Source organism: Mixophyes fleayi, chromosome 1 (assembly GCF_038048845.1).
Source record: "Mixophyes fleayi isolate aMixFle1 chromosome 1, aMixFle1.hap1, whole genome shotgun sequence".
In the NCBI taxonomy this organism is placed as follows: domain Eukaryota; kingdom Metazoa; phylum Chordata; class Amphibia; order Anura; family Limnodynastidae; genus Mixophyes; species Mixophyes fleayi.
In genome coordinates, this window is record NC_134402.1 from 278,785,003 (window position 1) to 278,806,832 (window position 21,830).

At 40.8% G+C, this 21,830-nt stretch overlaps 1 protein-coding gene across 1 annotated transcript in view; it reads left to right on the plus strand.

Moving 5' to 3' along the window:
• The window catches only part of NCBP1 (nuclear cap binding protein subunit 1), a 37,683-nt gene extending 16,140 nt beyond the window's left edge, over positions 1 to 21,543 (plus strand). The window contains exons 10-23 of the mRNA XM_075210924.1: positions 5,765 to 5,828; positions 6,715 to 6,825; positions 10,344 to 10,408; positions 10,577 to 10,639; positions 11,502 to 11,576; positions 11,793 to 11,896; positions 15,944 to 16,063; positions 16,391 to 16,493; positions 16,603 to 16,696; positions 17,026 to 17,129; positions 19,808 to 19,922; positions 20,488 to 20,607; positions 20,694 to 20,807; positions 20,908 to 21,543. Of these exons, the coding sequence (XP_075067025.1) occupies positions 5,765 to 5,828; positions 6,715 to 6,825; positions 10,344 to 10,408; positions 10,577 to 10,639; positions 11,502 to 11,576; positions 11,793 to 11,896; positions 15,944 to 16,063; positions 16,391 to 16,493; positions 16,603 to 16,696; positions 17,026 to 17,129; positions 19,808 to 19,922; positions 20,488 to 20,607; positions 20,694 to 20,807; positions 20,908 to 21,021 (1,366 nt within the window). The 3' untranslated portion in view covers positions 21,022 to 21,543. The remainder of the gene's footprint in view (positions 1 to 5,764; positions 5,829 to 6,714; positions 6,826 to 10,343; positions 10,409 to 10,576; positions 10,640 to 11,501; positions 11,577 to 11,792; positions 11,897 to 15,943; positions 16,064 to 16,390; positions 16,494 to 16,602; positions 16,697 to 17,025; positions 17,130 to 19,807; positions 19,923 to 20,487; positions 20,608 to 20,693; positions 20,808 to 20,907) is intronic.
• The last annotated feature ends 287 nt before the right edge of the window (positions 21,544 to 21,830 follow it).

Below are 21,830 nucleotides of genomic sequence, written 5' to 3' on the forward strand. Positions count from 1 at the left end.
GAAAACTTGGGGGCTACCTAAGAAAAAATGGAGGCCCACCCCCCACACCACCGCAGATAGAATTTTGGACTGTTCCAATGGCACCAATAATGCCCAAGAAACCAGTACTTACACTCATGTACATAGGTTATTACAAGACACCACTTTTGAGTATCTGTCTGTTATAGATTAGTTGTGTTCTTGTATCTATACCAATTTTGTTTCCTGTATGATTGTCTGTATTGCATTCTGCTCAATTCGGTGACACTATTCCCATTCAGAAACATGTCTGATAAGGGAAAGACACCCTGTGCAAAGTGTTAAGTTACCTATTATACAACAAGCACCGGGGGCACTGTACATTGACTGTGAAGCAGAGATCCAGCCCGCGCTGCCCAGGTTTGTGTACCACCTCTTACGGAGGAACTGGCGTGGGCATCTTCTCTGGCGCAGTCAGTTGCGACATTGGTTCAGCTGCTTGCTAGGCCAGTGGAGATACCAGCAGTTGCCGCGGTTCTCCCCTCAACATCAGTAGCTATTGACCCCTATGTGTCACTCACCAGTGATGGCCGAGACAGCTGATTTTAGGCAGGCTGGCCCATCATCCCCACTTGCAATCCCAGGCCCATGTCCCTGGTCAGAGGCCTAGATCGGTTAAACTGATTCTTGGACTCGCCAAGACCTAATCTGTCTAAATATAAAGACCAGCCTACGCATCCTCTTCTGTCCCTCTCTGTTTCAGAAGGATCAACAGGAGGAGGAGGGAGGACTCATGCATGATTCTGGTTTCGCACAGGAAACTGACCTGGAGTAATCTCATAAATATCAAGGTATTGACGACCTGATATTGGCAGTCCGTTAAGCCCTAGACCTTTTGGACTTAGAAGAACCAAAGTCTTCTGATCAGGGTCTTTTTAAAAAGATAAGAAGTGCAATCCATTTTTTACTGTCTGCTGAGTTAACACAGATCTTTGAAGCCGCTGGACTGTAGTTTTACTATCCCACTGAGATTCTTTGCCCTGTATCCCTTCCATTAAGAGGATCTGGCACTTTGGGAACAAATTCCAAGGGTGAATACTCCGGTGGCATGCTTGGCTCGCCACACTACTCTACCAGTGCTGGGCACAGCCGCCCTGCAGGATTCCACCGACCGCAGAGGCATTTTTGAAATTCATCTATGTAGGGCAGGCACCACCTTCAGACCCATGTTTTCATGTGCATGGGTTGCAAAGGCCACGGAGGCATGGGCTGACCAGTTGGCGGCAGGACTCAGAATTGCTCCCTCTGGCCCTGCACCTCCAGGAGGCTTCAGGATACTTATATGAGGTGGCCCAAAACGCAGCCTCCATTTCATCTTCTAATCCTGCATCTGCTATAGCAGCTGGAAGAACACTCTGGTTAAGGTCCTGTGATGCAGAAACTTTGCCTTACTCAGGTACAGTTTTATTTGGTCCTGAATTGGACAATATTATTTGCCAGGCCACTAGTAGAATTTCGGTAAATGTACTTAAATCTAGAACTCCAAAGATTCGTTTCATTCCGGCAGCCCTTTTGGCAGCAGCCCCTCCGGTAGAGGCCAGGCCTCCGGGGCCAGACTGCTCAGGAACAGGGGTCACTCTGATAGAGGGTAGGTCTTTCTACTCTTCGAGACTTCCCTCCCCCCAAGCTTCCAGAGAAGCCGATAAATTGCCTGTTGTCCACCCCTTCTCGCGGCTGCAGAAGTGGGAGGATGTCTGCTTCTGTTTAAGGATTAGTGGATGGTGTCCTCCAAAGAAGGTTGGATTCGTGGAATCATGACAGGGGGCTACATAATAGTTCTTGCAGGTCCAGCCCCTCGTTGTTTGTTGTTTTTGTTTTTTTTTGGTTTTTTTTTATCAACCAACTTGCTCCGGGACCTGGAAAGAAGACAGACGATGCTTCATTGTGTCACCTCTCTTCTTTCAGTTGGGTCATCGCCCTTGTTCCTTGGAGCCAGAGGGGACAGGGCTTTTACTCCAACCTCTTTCTGGTTCTCAAACTGGATGACTCATTCCGACCCAATCTAAATTTAAAGATGCTAAATCTTCACCAGCGGGTGGACAGGTTTCGCATGGAGTTCCTCTGATCTGTAATAAATGGGTTGGAAGCAGACATTACAGACGTCTATCGACGTTGGGAATTCGCCCGTCTGCACGTCCCTATTTGGGAGGGACACCAGGCCTTGCTTCACTTTACGGTAGGTATTTTACACTACCAATTCAGAGTACTACCCTTCGGCCTCTTATCGGCACCAAGGGTGTTTACAAAAATGTTGGTCATGGCTGCCTGCTTTCACTCCATGGGAGTGAGGATAATGCCATACCTAGACCACCTGGCGCTCATCAAGGTTTCCTCAGCCCAGCTGCTACTCCAGCACCTGGCACTTACCATCAACATTCTGGAGCGCCACGGCTGGATAATCAGCCGCCACAAATCCCAATTGGTTCCCTGCCAAAGGATGACTTTCCTAGGGCTCATAATGGATACCAGATTGCAAAAAGTATTCCTCTGAGGACAAGATTAAATCTGTTCAGGACACAAAATCTTGAGTTCTGGCCTGCAGCAGACCATCAATGCGCCTCCTAAGCAAGATGGTGGCCGCCTTCAAGACTCTTTCCTACGGGCGGTTTCATTCCTGCTGCTTTCAGTGGGACCTCTTAAAGTAGTCAGGATCCCACTTGCTCTTGGACCGCCAATTAATCCGGTTGTCTCTTCGGTATTGGATGGTCCAGGAACATCTATAGATACGCGCGTCCTTCGCCCAGTGGTCCTGGATCATAGTGACCACAGACGCCAGCTTGAAGAGGTGGGGAGCTGTGATCCTCCATCCAGAACTGGGAGGTAGATTATCTAAGCCATCATGCGATAATACTGGGGGAATGGGTGCTTCATCCAGAAGTCTTCCAGTTGCTGGTTCTGAACCTCATGGCGTTGAGACACAGCTGGCGGGTCCCCAGATTCTGTTTAAGAGCCAGGGACCCGTTGGTGGTAGCCATCGACGTCATTGCCAAACTCCCCCCCCCCCCCCCCCCCCCCCCCCCCCTTCCGATGCTATCCCGTGTACTCGGGCAGGTCAAGCAGGGAGGTCCTCCAGTAATTCTGGTGGCTCCCGCTTGGCCACTTCGGGTCTGGTATGCAGACATTCTGTTAATGGAGGTGGGTCAAGGTCTTCAGCTTCCTCTTCGGGATGACCTCCTGCTTTAAGGAGCTTTCCAATACCAGGACCTGCCTTGGTTGGCTTTAACGGTGTGGCTTTGGTGGTCAAGAGGATTCTCCCCCATTGTGGTAGACATTCTGAGGGCTAGGAAACCTGTGTCGGCAAAAATATACCACCGCATTTGGTACACATATATTAGGTGGTGCGAAAAGACGCCCTCCCACACTGCTTCCTTTCACCTGCCTCGCTTTCTTGCATTCGTCCATGATGGTTTGGAGGCAGGACTTTGTTTAGCTTCTTTAAAGATTCAAGTCTCGGCTCTGTATTTTTCCATCTTCGACTGGAGGATATGCCGACTATACAGACTTTTTTTTTTTTGCAGGGAGTTCTGCATATACATCCGCTATATGTTTCACTTACTTCACCTTGGGATCTAAACTTGGTACTCAATAGACTGCAAGGGCCACCCTTTGAACCCTTGCAGTCGGCAGACTTTCGTTTTCTATCATGGAAAGTAGCGTTCCATTTCGCTATTGTATTGGCTCGCAGAGTGTCAGAGTTAGAGGCTCTTTCTTGTAGCAAACCTTTCCTTGTATTTCATGATGATCAGGGGGTACTCTGTACGGTCCCTTCCTACCAAAGGTGGTTTTGGGATTTCATATAAACCAGGAAATCGTAGTTCCAGTGCTTCCAAGAGGTGGCGTCATCTTCTGGACCAAACTCTATGGAGTTCTCCTGGATGTGGTTAAGGCCCTCCGAATTCATCTCAGGAGGACAGCCAATATTCGAAGGAACGATTCATTATTGGTTTTGTTTGATTCCTATAAGAGGGAATAGCTAGCTTACAAAAAACTATTGCCAGATGGCTTACTTGAACCATTAGGTAGGTGTATGTCAATGCAAACAGACCTGTGCCAGATAGGATTGCTGCCCATTCCACCAGTTTGATGGTGGCTTCTTGGGCGTTGAGGCATGGGGCCTCACCAGACCAGCTTTGTAGAGCAGCCACCTGGTCCTCGGTCCATACATTTACTAAAGTTTATCATTCCAATGACTTTGCATCCTCATGTGCTAATTTTGCCCGTAGTGCTCTACGGGCAGGGCTGTCAGAGCGCTCCCTCCATTGGGGGGGGCTGATTTAGAATGTCCTCATGGTAGCAGTGTCCCCCAGATTGGATGAATGAGAGAAGTGGCTTCTAATACTTACAATAAATCCATTTCCCTTCTGCTGTGTGTTTTTGGATTGTTTGACTCCACTTCCTTGGGGCTTTACAACTAAACTGAGGAGATACAGGGGTTGCAGAAGGAAGGGGTCTGTCAGCTTGATACATTTAACAAAAATTTAACTAAGTGCCAACTCCACGCTCCCCTCATACAACCCCATGGTAGCAGTGTCTCCCAGATGGAATCCAAGAAATGGATTTATCGCAAGTATAAAAATCCTTTTGTCTTGAGCACTTGGCTACAGTGCAAGAGGCAACATTGAGATACAATATGAAGTCACTGAGTGTAGGTCAATATATTATACAAGGATCGTGCACACTTATCATACATAAGCAAACATAATTTATTAGGTCGGTGGAATCATTTACATATGCATCTTATGCGATTGGTTAAATAGCCACATGAAATAAATAAATATCAGTTCCTTGTATGCATAAGTGTGCATGATCCTTTATATAACATATTGATCTACACTTGGAACTTTCATTTTGTGTATCTTTGGGGGGTGGGGTTCTTTGTTTTTGTTTTTTTAGGTTCAGTGGCCTTCTTTGGGAAAGCATAGTAGTCTTATTAAAAAAAAAAAATTGTGGGGATTTGGCAGTGGCATAGTGGTAATCTTTGTAAAATATAAAATAAATTGGGATTTATTCCCAGAGCCTGATTATTTTATTTCTGCACAAGAAGCATTGATTTGCGGTAGAAACTTACCCGCTCTAATAGTGTCAACATTTGAAAATGGCTTCAATTAACCTCCATTTTCAGTTCACATGGCCTTTAAAGCACCTTCAGCGCAATACACTCTATACGGTTTATTGGCTCCCATGTGTACGGGGTTTCTTGAATTCAGTTAAGTGTCTGTAGTTACTGATGGATTCTCTGTAAGATGGCAGCATGTTTCTCAGGCCAGTTCATATCATGTGCAGAGGTACTTCTTGTAGGGACTCTATGAAAAATAGAAGCATAGACCTTTTAATCGTCACTTTAGAAGCTTTGTCTCTATACATAAGATGGACTTTGTTTAAACATTTGTGTTTCAGTGGTAAGCTTGCAGTGTACTACTATTTATTGGAAATGCTCTCACAGCTACACAGATAAAACTAGTTCCTGAAAATCCAAACTATAATGAAGTGCGTGGCTTTTTTTTTTTTTTTTTTTTTAATTGTCCTAAATATTTAGACTGGCTTTGCGGAAATTAAATGATTTGTTACACTACTTGTCAATGTGCAGTTAAGAAGTGTGAAATGGACCAATTATTTTGATTTTGCGGTTCATAAGTGGAAACCTTTTATATTTCTAGATATAGTATCATACTTTTCTATTTTGGTCAGCTTGTAAAATGTAACTGGAAACCATTTTTCTTAATGTTTTTTTGCTTTCACTTTGTAGTGCGGCACAGCTGCTAAGCTACTCTGGGAAGAATAAGTATCCCTTAAACTATCATATTGTTGAGGTATGTATATACCAAGCATGCTGGCATCTTATCCTTAGCTCAAGGTGTGTGCATTGTATTTAGTAGTCTAATTTTCTGTTTTGGATAAATTAAAAAGCAAAAGTGAGAAGTGTTGATCCTTCCTTTTTTTTTTTTTTTTTTTTTTCCGTTTCGAAACGTGCAATGTAAACTGTCTGGAAAGTTCAAAAATTCAATTGGCGGGGATGGTTTTACATTTGAATTTGACTAGTTTCAAAAGAAAGTCATTTGTCTTTTTGCATAAGTAGTACATTTGTCAGACTTTTGGGACCATGATTTATATCTGTGTATGTATATATATGTATATATATATATATATATATATATATATATATATATATATATATATATATATATATATATATATATATATATATATATATATATATATATATATATATATCTATATATATATATATCACTTTCCAAAATAAAAAAATGTAAGTGAAATACTACATTGGAAGATGGTCAAATCAGTAAATTGACATTCACATTACAATACATATAAAGTGCACCAATCAACTGTATCTAAAAGTGTATATACAGCAGCTCATCTGACCATTGCATATAGCATTCCTGTAATGTGCCACACTTTTTAGGTCATTGGCTGGGGGCTTGGACATGTTATCCATCCCAAAGTACTGTACATGGCACATTCTATTCATTTTAGGTGAACTGTGAGCTGGTTAGGAATATTTTAAAATATTAACCTTTGTAGCTTTTGCTGAATTATTAAGCTAGTCGTACAAACGTGGGTTTTACATAAAGCTGTAAGTATTAAAGATGTAACTTAACTAAATAAATGAACAGCATCAATATGGTTGAATGGTCACATTTTATCTGTTTTTGTTCTCTTTCTTTTGTTTAGGTCATCTTTGGTGAACTGTTTCAGCTTCCGGTCCCACCACATACAGAAGTCATGTACACATCACTGTTAATTGAACTTTGCAAGCTACAACCAGGGTCTTTACCGCAAGTGGTATCCTTTTTGCTTATAGCTGTAGATGGTTTTTAAACTGAAGACCGTTCTGTGTTAAAGCAAACAATTGTTTAGAAATATCAACTTGTCATTAATTCTGTGGAAAACTTGCTTCTATCTGACAACTCCTCTATACAGCAATTTGTGTTTGAAGGCATGGTTGCTGAGAGTTGTTGAGTATCCTGCCAGCTTCCCCTTTAATACTTAGAGAGAGGAGGTTTTAGAAAAGTAAATAAAATGTTTGAATAGTAATTCTAAGTGGCTAGAAAACCCTAAGCTACTTGTATTCATCAGCAGTGTGTATAATTCACCAGTAAAGGGGACAGGGGTTATGTTTTGCCTCTAGGATACAGGTCACTTTGAAAAACAAAATTGACTCCTATTCCCCACATTATTTATCTCTTTGGGTTCCTGCAGCACAGAAATGTTCACTATGAACATGCAAGGTCTGCTGGATGCCAGTTATCTGCACTGTCTGGGATCATTAGAGGGTCTGTTTTTCCTCCAATCTCTCTTCCTTGTGCCCGAGTAGGGACAGTTCCTTCTGACATGTTAGATTTGAAGCACCTCAACATATTCCTTCTGCAGGAACAGTTCATAATGAAGTCTCTCAATGATTCACTGTCTGGGTATCAAGGTAAAGTCATTACAACCTCTCCTCCTGCCATTCCTGCCGGATTGCTCCCCCTAGACAACGAGCAGAATGCACTGCCATGGACGCGGCAGCCATCAGCAGGTCTAAGGGGGACAAGTCAGTGATCACAATCCATAGGAGGCAATTCGCGGACAGGAGAAGCGCAGCAGCCTGGGCACAGTAAAATTCTGCCAAGCGCTCTATACACACAGCCAACAGCCATACATCAAGGCAAGGTAGATAGTCCAGAATTCAAAACAAGCTGTAAGATGAACACCTTAGACTGTATATACTGTGGGCATCATGATGTAGAAAAACTGCTCTCAAACCAAGGCTGATTGTCACTAATAGTCATTATATACCCTGCCATCAGACAGAATTATATGTATTCACTACTTTAGGAAGGCAACCGCCATTGTGAGATAGACAAACTGACATATCTGCTTGCTCAGTAATGGGATTTTAGATCCTGTAGTGTATCTTGTCCTCAGAAAGGCATGCTCACCGATGTCTAAACAGTGACGATTTGGACCTATTTTATAATGCAACCCATGCCACTCCTTGAGCTGGAGAAGCTGAATAACAAGTACCCTGGATTGGGCCTTCACCAAAATATGCTCCAGACATGGAACAATCATGAATCACTGACAATGCAGAGCTGGTATAGAGGTCAAGACTTTTGAGAAGTCTTGCAATGCACCTGAAAGTTAAAGGAGCACCTGAAACTAGAGAGCCATGGAAAGCAAAGCTAAAGAATTACAGGTGGTACTCACATGGGTATATTAACAGACATCTTGTAATGGCTTCACCCCTGCCCGACCAGCATACAGCTGCTTTGTCTACCTCATCAGCAAACTAATTATATAATGACCCTGGAGCTGTTCGTGGTCTATTTAGGGGGGAGATTTGCCGACAAGCTGTGTGAGGAGGGAGTCGGCTCAGAAGCTGCTGCCTCCTCCGCAGGGGCCAGAGTGAAGGGAGTCTCGGGCTTTACACTCCTCTGGTTCGATCCCTGCAATGCACCTAAAGAGGGAATAAAAATGAAAAAAGGGAAAACCCATAACTATTAACTGTATACGCAGGAGCCTATACTGAAGTGACCTATCTCTTAGGCACGTAGAAAAACTGAGTTCTGAGCTGTAGAGGAGGGGCATAGGAGAGGAGTGTGAGGAATAAAAAGGTTTATAACTGTCTAAACTCCTAGTCCCACCTACTATACCCCAATGTCTCCAGTGTCCCCCAATGGCAGGAAAGAGAAATCTTTTTATCTACCTGGCCTTGATGTCATTCTTCAAGGTATGGGCAAAGAATGCCAGTCTTGACATCTGAACCATCAGGGGTATACTCATCTCCTGTAGGCCATGAGAAAAGTACATTTCATCCTACAATAGATGTAGTGTTTTGTTTTAACCATCTAAGAGATCTACGTTCAAGGGGTGAAAAAGCTGTAGGCAGAATTTCTGAACTGTGATACTCCATCCAGATGTTTTCAGCACCTTAAGCAAATGTGAGGTCACACGGCATACCCAGAGGACGAGGGGGTTTACTATATTTATTTTGGCATTATGGGTTTACTTTTGACTATTCATCACATTTGTACCAGTCTTGTTTGTAGGATTCAGTTCATTCACATACAACTATATATCCATATCTATAATATAAATGCTTAGTGGCGTGTGTTTGTCTGTGTGTGTGGAAAAAATAAAACCAAGCAGCAGTGCTGGGCGGAGTTATACACTGACCTACTAAATTCTTAGTGTGTGTGGAAAAAAAAATTCAGAAAGGGCTGAAATTTGGTATACTAAGATGTTTTTAATTTGTTAATTTAATTTGTTAATTGTTAAGTGTTTATAAAGATTTAAAAAAATATATATATATTTCTTGAAGGAGAAGTGACAGTTGGGAGTGGTTGGTGGTTGCCGGGGGTGACAGTGGGGAGTGGTTGGTGGTTGCCGGGGGTGACAGAGTGAGAGGAGTGTGATACTCAGGACCGCTGAGAGAGATCCCTGTGTCTGGATAGATGTGGTGATGAAAATGAAGGATGAGGTGATGGAGAAGAATGATGAGGTGGTGACATGTGGACAAAACCACGTTAAAAAAGGGCGCTTGCGTCGGGAAGTAACGCTCTTCCCCTGAGGAGGCCTGGGCTATGGCCCAAATGCATGACAAGAACCTTTTTAACACCTTAAGTAGCTTGATTTGACTAGAATGCATGAGTATCATGCACGGGTTAACTTGTTGTTAAACAAATTGTAAGAATAAAACTGGATGTAATGTTATCAGTCTATACACTTGTCGCTTCTGTAAAACTACTGAAGCTTTTCAAATCTCAAATTATTGTTTACCTAATGTGTTGATGTTAAAAAGGTGCCTTTTTTTTTTGGAAAACACAATAATAGAACATTGAGCACGTGTGTGCCTTCACCTGCTTAAAAGTTGTTTAGTGTAATCGATCTGCTGAAACTGCTATCACAGATGAAGTGGTGCAGATTTTGAAACTAATAAGATTAATTCTTCTGGTTGGCATGCTGTTGAAAGGACATAGTGCTTAATGCTTTGAGGATGGGCTTCCTTCTTACCCGTTGCATGGAATTACCACACATATTTTGGGAATAAAGGAAGAGTTCTTCACTGTCTACTAGTGGATGCTGGTGGTTTCTTGTTATCACTCGTGGACAGTGCCCATGTCAGATGGTTGTCTGTACTTGAGAACATGCTGTTTCCACAAATGACTGCATCTTCCTTTCCTCCGATCAGTTATCTAATGTCATTCAATATATTGTAAAAAGGCAGATTATTAAGTATTCAATGTTCTATTCTAAGATGTGTTTTATTTTCTCGAATAGTGAAAAAAAAATTGTTTACCTTAACGGAAATTGAATAGCTTGCCCAAGCCACTGAAATGTTGTATACTCGCTTAGACACAATGAACACAACTTGCATTGACAGGTAATTGGCAAGCAGTATATGGTTATCTGTATTTAGGCTACATAACAAACACTGCAGTGTGTGTGTATTTTTTTTTTTTAATAAAACAGGTGCAAAACTGCTTGTATTTAGATTACATAGCTTTCATTGGCTAACTTGCACTATTTATTTTTTATTTTTTATCTCTAGGTTCATAAATTGGTTTTCTCACCACCTGAGTAACTTTCGATTTCGATGGAACTGGGAAGATTGGTAAGTGTTGGTGTGTAAATTTGTTGAACAATTACCATTTGGACAAAGGATTGGTTAAAAAAAAATGTTTGTTTGTTTCTTTAGTTTTTTTTTGTTTTCAGAAGTGCTGGTAATGAAGTTCAAGAAGATCATGTAGGGAATGTTTAGCTAGTCTACTGCAAATATTTTAAATTGGGTTTGTTTTCCTTAAGGGGGGGGTATTCAGTTCCCCACAATGATCTGCCTGTGTGTACGGTACCTGAAGATTACAGATCTTCGCACGAGAGGGAAAAAAAACATGTTTTTACCTAGCTGCAAAGTGCCTTCGCCTCTGTTCTGAAAGGCATTCTGGCGCCTTGCAGGGAATTGAATTTCACCCAACTGTTACTTTTTTAAATGTTGCATTTTCCTTTTTTAATACATGTTGGCATGATGTGTAATACTTTTAATTTGTGTCTTTCATTTTATTTTTGAAGGTATCTTTAATGTATATTATATTTTTGTATGAATCATAAATGAAGTGTTACAAAGCTGTGTGGTTCTAGAGCTGGTGGAGCCTAGTTTTTTTTACAATTTTTTTTTATTTTTTTTTTGTTGAATACTGCACGACCTTTAGGATGGGGTTGAAATATGTTGCATATCTTTTCCTATGCCACTATTGTCTTAGTATACTACTTAATGTAGTTTCATTATATAGAACAAACAAATTGTTATGGGTGGAAACGTGCAAGTTTGTTTCATTTGCAGCTTTCCTAACCTTAGTGCTGCACAACTTGTCAGTCACACAGTATTTAACCATTCATTCTTTATCCTACTTGTATTGGTTAAACGTTTTGATTTTTTAAGAAATGGACTTGACTCTGTATATTGGTGTATGTTGCAGGGCAGATTGTCTTTCACAAGACCTAGATAGACCTAAGCCCCAGTTTGTTCGAGAAGTTTTAGAAAAGTGCATGAGGTATGTAAACACACTTCTGTTGCATGACGTATGTTCATATTTCCATGTGATTGACAATGGGTGGAATAATGTGTTGCTGGAAACCATAGTAAAACTTGGGGATGCCTTTCTAAGCTCATGTGCAGTAAAGCAAGTTGTTTATGGACTGTTTTAAATGTACTTGCACCACATATATATTTATGTTTTATATAACAAATTAATGCATTTTTGTTTCAGACTTTCATACCATCAACGGATATTGGATATTGTGCCTGCATCCTTTTCTGCATTGTACCCAGCGGAGCCCAAATGTGTTTTCAAATATGGGGATGAAAGTAGCAGTAAGTGTTTTTTGAAACTACTCTCTTAAATGTCTGATGTAAACAATGCATATATTTAAGTTGCTATTGAAAGAGGTTTCTAAAAAATGTTTTACTTTATTTTTTTTACATCACTCCCCTACACAGAGGTGTGTGCTCTGGTGTTTCGATTTAGTTCCGGTAACTTGATTTGTATCATCACGATACACCTCCAGAGACATTTGTTACATATTTATAATCTTAGTGTCACTATGAACAAAATCCCTCTCCCTCTCCCCTCATATGACTATTTAGTGGACACTGCGATACATAGGAGTATAGTAGGTGGTACCAGGGGTTCAGGCACTTAAACAGTTAAGTATGTGAGTGTAACTCCACCCCTGCTATACCTCTCCCATAGAAAGGATATTCAGTTTAATTTTAGTGCCCTCAGGAGTTGGGCATGTTTTTTCCATTTAATTTTATATAATGTTCTTGTTTTCATTTATTTTTTCTTATTACAGGGGAAAAATGCTGGGCTCAAAAATGCAGGCCCCCCCCCCCAAGGCAGCGAACATTGCCGGATAAGAAGGGGGACCAGAAGCAGCCACAGCAGATCTCTGTTGAATCTGAGAGCACAGCTGTGGCTGCATTTCACACAGGGGGCACAGATTAATGGAGAAGATCTCAGTTTTGAATGTGTTGGCAGCCATTTTTTTCAAAAGGAAGGGGAGGTCCTAGACTCCTCCCCTTCTTCATGGCACCAGCACAGAGCTTTCAGTGCAATTTCCACACACTGTGAAAACGGAACCCTGCTGTGCCCCTCATACAGGACAGGTTTTTACCTTGTTAAACTGCACTTTCTACAATTTTTAATTGTCTCTAAGAGTGTGTGTGTGTGGCTCTTATTGTTGTGACTTGTCACTGACTAATATTGCAATTATATATATTTTGAAGATTTATATATTGTAAAGTTTGCAGAAGCTGTTAAAGACAGAAGGGGTCACCAGATGTAGTCTCAAATGCATCCTGGACCCTTGCTAACATGTGTATTTTATATATACAATTCCTGCATTTGTTGAAGAAAAAAAGAAAAAATATATATACTCATTATCTGTGAAGGAAAACATTGGGAGTTTGTGTATAATTATTTAAAATAATAATAAAAAAAAATATATAGATATATATTTCATATATTCTCTCACACACTCTCTATACCAGTCCAATACACAGTCCGGAAGTCCACTTCAGGGGTGTCCCAAGTAGAATCATCTTTCGCTCAAACTCTTGCGGTCTTGGCCCAGGGTTTAGTTGCGGCTATTTCATCACTGGAAAGCTTACTGAATGCTGCTAAGAGACAATCTCATAAGCGACAGGCCTTTCGGGACCCTAGGGATTTAATATCCTCTTCAGATGTTTCATCAGAGGAAGAAAGTGAGGTTCACCGAGATTCTGGGAAAGAGGATTCGGCCAGTGTGAAAGCAGGGGACATACCAAACCGACAGAGTTTCAACCCTCAGATTCCAGGGTCGGTGGGACCCGCTGGAGTCATCTCTTCCCATAAACATGTTGGAGCTACAAGCTATATACAGGGTGCTGGTACAGGCTCGGGTGTTTCTGTGCGGAAAGCTGATCGGAGTCCAGTTCGAAAATGCAATTGCAGTAGTGTACCTTAATCATCGTGGTGGCATGCACATTGCCAGGGCCTTGAGCGAAGCAACTAGAATAATTCTGTGGACAGACGCACATTCCAATTATATCATCAATATTATTTCAGGAGTAGACAACTAGGAGGTTGATTATCTCAGCCGAAACATAGTTCATCCGAGAGAATGGTCACTTCTTCCGGAAGTCTTCAGTCTCCTAGTTCAACGCTGGGGTTGTCAAGAAATAGATCTGATGGCCTCGCGGTTGAACTTCAAAGTTCCTCTCTCTTGCTCCAGGGACCCGGCGGCAGGATTTGTGGATTACTGATAGCACTGATTCCTTGGCGGTTTCACCTAGTTTACTTATTCCATCCCCTTCCCATGATCCCAAAGGTTCTCAAGAAACTAAAGAGGCAAAGGGTGAATGCCATCCAAGTGGCTCCAGACTGGCCGTACCGAGCCTGGTACACAGATCTGCTAGGAATGGTTATAGAACCTCCATTCAGACTACCTCTCAGGCCAGACTTAATCACTCACGCTCCCCTTCGGTGCCACTTGTTAGGTTGGCTAACTATAATGGGGTGGCTATTGAGACCATGATTCTGAAAACAAAGGGTTTTTCAACGAAGGTATTTAGGACCGTGATCAAGGCCAGGAAGCCTTAATCAGCGGCTTTTTGTTACAGAACATGGAAATCTTATGTCCTGTGGTGTGAATCAAATGACTTGCCGTTTCAAGCTCTCTAGGTTGCTGGCCTTCCTTCAAGCTGGATTGGACAAGTGGTTGTGCTTAGCCTCATTGAAATCGCAGGTTTCAGCATTGTCAATCTATTTCCAGTGTAAGCTGGCCCTTCATACAGGGGGCGCTTCATATCTTGCCTCCATTTGTTCATCCTGTTGAGCCGTGGGACTTGAATTTGGTTCTCCAGGCCTTGAATAAAGATCTTTATGAGCCTGTACAGCCTGTGGAGCTTCGCTACCTTACTTGGAAGGTGACTTTTCATTTGGCTGTGTCTTTAGCATGCCGAGTCTGAGTTGGGGGCTTTATCTTGTTGTTGTCGTCCCCCCCCCCCCCCCTCTTTGTTTTTCCCAAAGGCAGGGCTTCCTGTGTCCCTAAGGCTGTTTTTCACTTTCATTTGAATCAGGAAATTGTTGTCCCTTTTTCCTCAAAGTTCTAGGTCACAAGATCCCGTGGTAGCGCCATTCCGATACAGAGGAGTCCTCCACTTAAACTCCGAATCTGTTTTTTCACAGATATGTAGTTTAAGTGGAGGACTCCTCGGTGTTGGAATTTTCCACACCGTAAAAACTTACCCAACCCACGAGATCAGTCCTTGTTGCTTCTAGATCTAGTCAGGGCTCTTAGGTGCTATGTGGACCGCACAGCCACATTGCGCAAAGCCACAGATCTTTTTGTGCTTTATGATGCAAAGAGACTAGTTTGGCCTGCTTCTATGGTCTCTGTAGCTCGGAGGATTACCTCCTCCATTAAGCTGACTTACTGGAGGTCAGATAGACCGTTGCTGGGAGGTTTGTTGGCTCATTCCACTAGGGCTGTGGGTGCTTCCTGGGTGGCGCGTCACGGAACTTCTGCTAAACAGCTGTCGGGCGTCTACGTGGACATCTGTTCACAAGTTTGTAAAATTATATAGGTTACAAGGCTTTGCATCACAGGATGCCAGCTTTGGCCGTAGGGTTCTGAGTGCAGCCGTGTCGGAGCAGTCCATCCCTTAGGGGGCAGCTTTGGTAGGTCTCCTATGTATCGCAGTGTCCCCCAATTGGACGTATGAGAAAATAGGATTTTTGTGCTCGCTGTGAAATCCCTTTCTCGTAGTCCGTTGGGAGACACTGCGTGCCCACCCTTGCTCTGAATGTTGTATGGTTGACTGTGGTGTTGTGGTTAGTTAAGCTAGTTGGCCTCTTTCGGGCTTTGTTAGGCATACACTGAATATCCTTCCTATTGGAGGGGTATAGCAGGGGTGGAGTTGCACTCAGACTTAACTGTTAAAGTGGCTGGACTTCTGTCACCACCTACTATACCCCTATGTATCGCAGTGTCCCCCAATGGACTATGAGAAAGGGATTTTACGGTGAGTACAAAAATCCTATTTGTGGGCTTGAATTTTAAGTGGTTCATGTATGTTTCTTTTCCTGTATCTTCAAATTAATATACATACAGGTATTGCTGCATTTTGGTAACTTTTTGTCGGATATAATAAGTGTTTACTGTATGTCGTCAGAAGCTATACAAAAAGGCAAGTAGTTGGGGTTTTTTTTTTTTTGTTTTTTTTTACTTGGCACTTCAAGTTAGAGAGAATCTTTTCTGAAACCCAAGCGTTCTGGGTAATAGAAAAAGATTCCAATTTAGTAAGATAAGGAATCTATCGGTCAAACTTAAGGTATTTTTGTTTAATCCTCATTATTTTGTTGTTTGTGCATTTCAGGTGCTCTAGTTGGATATGCTATTGCCACTAACTTGACCAATATCATCAAAAATAAGGCCGTCAGTGAAGATATATTTAATGTTTTAAAAGACGTACCAAATCCTAATCAAGATGATGATGGTAAGGATATGTAACTTTTGATGCATCCACATGACCTTTGTTTTAAAATTAATATATTTAGATTTGGGGTACATGAAGGTGTCTTCACTAAAAATGAAAGCTTTTCTTGTTTTTTTGGTCTTTCTTTGGAATAACATGAAATCTTTCATCTTTTGAAGGGCACTTAAACAGCAATAATTTCAAGACATTCTTGTGACCACACAGTCTTGTTTTTTGTTTGTTTGTTTTTTTTTTGGGGTTTTTTTTTTTTCTGAATGTAGGATTTGTATAGCTGCAGTCAAAAATGAGTTTTTTACATTTTTTTTTTTTTTTTTTTTTTTTTTCCAGATGAAGGAATTGGCTTTAATCCACTGAAAATAGATGTATTTTTACAGTCCCTGCTAAATTTGGCTTCCAAATCCTTTAGCCATTCATTTAGTGCACTCGCTAAGTAAGTATTGGTCTGTAATAAGAATCCAATATGCTGCATTGGTGCATGGATTTTATTTACTGAATTTCTGCATGTTCATTGAGTATATTGGTTTTCTCTCTGCTTAAAGGTTTCATGAAGTTTTGAAAGCACTATCTGATAGTGAAGAGGGAAAGCTGCATATTCTGAGAGTTGCTTACGATGTCTGGAAAAATCATCCCCAGGTGAAGTGTATATGTGAAACGCTGACAGTTTATGCTGCATTGTACGTTAAGGGATCATGTTACATACAAGAAAACCTGCCCAAGCAATTTATATAATGAGGAATGTGCTGCATTATAGAGATTGCACTATTTCATTATTTGTCGCCATAGTTATTCAGAGCTTGCAGCTAATAGTAAGGCAAGACTGCATTGCATATGGCTTTTTGTGTAAAATTGTTATTACAGTAGCAACTTCTCATGTTACACTGGACAGAGCTGCATAAGTTACATGCAGAAATTATTTAACTAATCTACAGAAAAATGTTTAACGCATGTTTCTATTTCTACAGATGATTGCAGTGTTGGTGGATAAGATGATTCGAACACAAATTGTTGACTGTGCTGCTGTAGCTAATTGGATTTTCTCCCCAGAGTTATCACACGACTTCACTAGGTGACTATATATTGTTAACCATATAATGAAATGTTATATGTCAGATGTGGTGCATAAGGTATAGTCCCCCAGTATAACAGGGATGTCCAACAATTACAAATGTTGTCAGTGTTGTTGGCCCAGATACCTCTGTGGGGTTTAATGCCATGCAAAGATGCCCAAGACACGTTGTACAAATGTTGGACATTACTGTGACTTCTTGAAAATAACTGACAAGTTTGTTTACAGTGCATGTTATTTCATTTATAACCCAAAACAATTTAAGGATACTTGATTCCAGTAGGATTGTCATACAGGAAATGTTTGAGGGTCGACATGTGTGCCAGACGTTGCACGCCTGATGTCTGTCTGGTACGCCGGGCCTCCGCAGTTGCCTCACAAAAGCAGCCAATGATGGCCGAAATTATGCATCTGCGCATGCGCAGCAACTCAGTTTCAGCCATAGTCTGCTGCTTTAGTGAAGCAGCTCCTAGTTTTCGTTATGGAACAGAGGAGCGGTGCTGACTCCAAAGTTAAGTATGTTGCATACTGTAAATTGGGGGCACCACTGTGTGGCATAACATGAACATTTGTCTGTCCCATTACTATTAATATGATATTGGCGTCATAAAGAATGACATAATTTAATGTGATATACACGCTACACACCTGGGCATTATTAGATTTTAGCCGGCACACTGATGGCAAAAGGTTGCCAACCCCTGTATTTCTTTAATTGGAATAAATGTGTAGATCCAATAGGTATCTAAAAGAGCGTTGCTGTGTAATCGTGTGATTGTCATGTAGTCATCTCTCCTGACAAGAAAATCAGCAAATTATGGACAATATACAGCAACACGGATTCCAATAATGTAACTGGTGGTACTTGGAACACATCTACATTTTTACAAGCTGTACTTTCCATTTTATATTTAAATGTAAAGCTTACACTGTTTTATAGAAGTGTCTGGTTTAGTATTGGCTGAACCAATGCACTTTGATGGGAATTTCCACATGTAAACCAACTTAATTTCATCGGTGTTCTAAAACCTTTACCATTAACGTCTAGTTTCCCGAGTACAGTCATAGCCAAAAGTTTTGATAATGACACAAGTATTTGTTTTCGCAAAGTTTGTTGCTTCAGTGTTTTTAGACCTTTTTTCAGATGTTGCTATGGTATACTGAAGTAAAATTAAAAGCATTTCGTAAGTGTCAAAGGCTTTTATTGACAATTACATTAAGTTTATGCAATGAGTTAATATTTGCATTGTTGACCCTTCTTTTTGAAGACCTCTGCAGTTCGCCCTGGCATGCTGTCAATCAACTTCTGGGCCACATACTGACTGATGGCCTCCCATTCTTGCCTAATCAATGCTTGGAGTTTTGCAGAATTTGTGGGTTTTTGTTTGTCCACCTGCCTCTTGAGGATTGACCACAAGTGGGATTAAGGTCTGGGGAGTTTCCTGGCCATGGACCCAAAATTTAGATGTTTTGATCCCCGAGCCATTTAGTTATCGCTTTTGCCTTATGGCAAGGTGCTTTAACATGCTGGAAATGGCATTGTTCATCACCAAACTGTTTTTAGGATGGTTGGGAGAAGTTGCTCTTGGAGTATGTTTTAGCACCATTCTTTATTCATGGCTGTGTTCTTAGACAAAATTGTGAGTGAGCCCAATCCCTTGGCTGAGAAGCAAACCCCACACACGAATGGTCTCGGGATGCTTTACTGTTGGCATAACACAAGCGTTTTTCCAGATGCCCCAAACAATCTGAAAGGGGATTCATCAGAGAAAATGACTTTACCCCAGTCCTCAGTTGTCCAATCCCTGTACCGTTTGCAGAATATCAGTCTGTCCCTGATGTTTTTCCTGGAGAGAAGTGGCTTCTTTGCTGGCCTTCTTGACACCAGACCATTCTCCAAAAGTCTTCGCCTCAATGTGCATGCAGATGCACTCAAACCTGCCTACTGCGATTCCTGATCAAGCTCTGCACTGGTGGTGCCCTGATCCCACAGCTGAATAAACTTTAAAAGATGGTCCTGGCGCTTGCTGGATGTTGTTGGGCGCCCTGAAACCTTCTTCACAACTATTGAACCTCTTTTCTTGATGATCCGATAAATGGTTGATTTAGGTGCAATCTTGCTAGCAGCAATAATCTTGCTTGTGAAGCTCTTTTTGTACAAAGCAATGATGACTGCACATTTCCTTGCAGGTAACCATGGTTAACAGAGGAAGAACAATGATTTCAAGCACCACCCTCCTTTTAAAGCTTTCAGTCTGTTATCTAACTCAGTCGGCATGACAGATTAATCTCCAGCCTTGTCCTCATCAACACTCTCATCTGTGTTAATAAGAGAATCGCTGACCTGATGTCAGCTGGTCCTTTTGTGGCAGGGCTGAAATGCAGTGGAAATATTGTTTTTGAGATAAAGTTCATTGTCATGGCAAAGAGGAACACTGGAATTCATTTTAATTCATCCGATCACTCTTCATGACATTCTGGAGTATATGCAAATTGCCATCATAAAAGCTGAGGCAGCAGACTTTGTGAAAAAAAATTGTCATTCGGAACGTTTGGCCTTGACTGTACATACTGTACATTTCATTTGAAATATTCCCATGTTAAATTCTATTTACAATGCAAAATGTGGAAGTCTTGAATGGTATGTTTCATTTACCTTTTTGACACCTGTTTTCTAGGTTATACATTTGGGAAATTTTGCATTCCACCATTAGAAAAATGAACAAACATGTTCAGAAAGTCCAGAAAGAATTGGAGGAGAGTAAACAACGACTTGCCAAGCAGCACAAGCGTGTATGTAAATCTGTAACTTCTGCGATCTTCGCTTAGTTGTTGATATGTTCTATGCTATTAATAGTATTTGTGGTTTTATTACTAAGCATGTCTTATGCCAGTTTTGCAACCCTTTAGTCAAGCTATAGTTTTTTTTATTATTTCCTTGCATATAATTCCTTGTACCGATATGCTCCATGGGTGTTTTTATGTAAATGTTTTTCTGATGACCTTGTGGAACAGTGCCTCCACCTGAATCTTCACTTGACGCAAGTGGTGATAGGAGAGAATACCTCTTACCAATTTTGCTGCCTTGGAGAAAACCCTGTCTGACTGCACAAATTATTGTTGCATTTTATCTACAGTTTAAAGTTTTTTGTTTTTTTTTTTGTCTGTCTTGTTTCTATATAACCAAACTAGAGGTGTTGGGCATATAATCAGATGACTGTTTTAAAGCATCTTTCTTAATTATAAAATATGTAAATATAATTACAATGTTGCACATTAAAAATATTCTAATTTATTTATCTTTTGACATAAGCCACATCACGATTAATCTGGTGTTTACCTATGCGATCTGTTTCAGAGAGATGATGATGACAGTGGAAGGGAGGATGGGCCCTTGGAGGAACAAATTGAACGTTTACAAGAGAAAGTGGAGTCTGCTCAAAGTGAACAAAAGAATCTTTTCCTTGTTATTTTCCAGGTAATGGAAACCACTTCAATAATTTGCCCACTAATTATGCCACACACATTCCACACTCCGTAATAAATTTCATTGTTTCCTTGCAGCGTTTTATAATGATCCTCACAGAGCACTTGGTACGCTGTGAAACAGGAGGCATTGATGTGATTAATCCATGGTATAAGAACTGCATAGAAAGACTTCAGCAAATCTTTTTACAGGTTAGTTGTAAGCATGTCTTGTAAATTGCTCAAAGGTTTGTTCATTGTAGCTGCATTATATGTAACCACTAGCACTAATGTTTTTCTTGTCTGTTTTTAGCATCATCAGATAATCCAGCAATACATGGTGACTTTGGAGAACCTCTTATTCACAGCAGAACTTGACCATCACATCCTGACTGTCTTCCAACAGTTCTGTGCACTGCAGGCTTAATAATAGCACTAGGGGGTCTTCTCTGCACCTTACGGCATTACAGAGCTGGAGACTTGCGATGGAAGTCACAATGTTTTTAATAAACTCTATAAACAGTGACTCTTTGTAAATGTGATTCTAATAGATTAAATGCAGACTTTTTCTAGTATTTAAAATAGCTTGCTTCAGCTTGGGAGTGAACTATGGAACTCTAGTATGCCGAATTCTTTTGTTTTGTATTAGCCATGATGCTTTAGCATTGTTATGCATTTTCCCCCACTTTTTTTTTCATAGTCATAACTTTGTAATATTTTAATGTATTGCGAAGTCTCTTTGTTGCAATGTGAAGTAAGGATTCAATTCTGTAAAGGGGCTATAACTTGCAATTGTTTTTGTTTCTTCCCCCCCCTCTGGAAGAAAATTTCAGACTTGTGAAAATTTATTTGCAAATATTTTTATTTTATTTTTTCCCTCAACTATCAAATGTCTTGTTTATGACTATGTCTTCAGTTTAAATACAAAATATACTTTTTGTTCTTAAAACTTGTTCATGTACTTTGTTTATTTGGAGACTAACTTTTATAATTTGAGGCTTTTATATTCCTAACCAATTGCGCCTACTGAAAACACGTTTGGTTTTTTTGTACAGCATATCTGCTGACAAACATTTTTAACACATCATGCCCAAATTCCATGCTCGTCATTAATCTAGAACAGAGCTAGCCAAATAATCCATTTCCAGTAGAAAGTTGTCAATTTCGTGGTCGATCTTGATTGACCACAAAAAGTTTTATTCCATACGTGCTGATCCAGTGTTAGAGAGCCTGGCT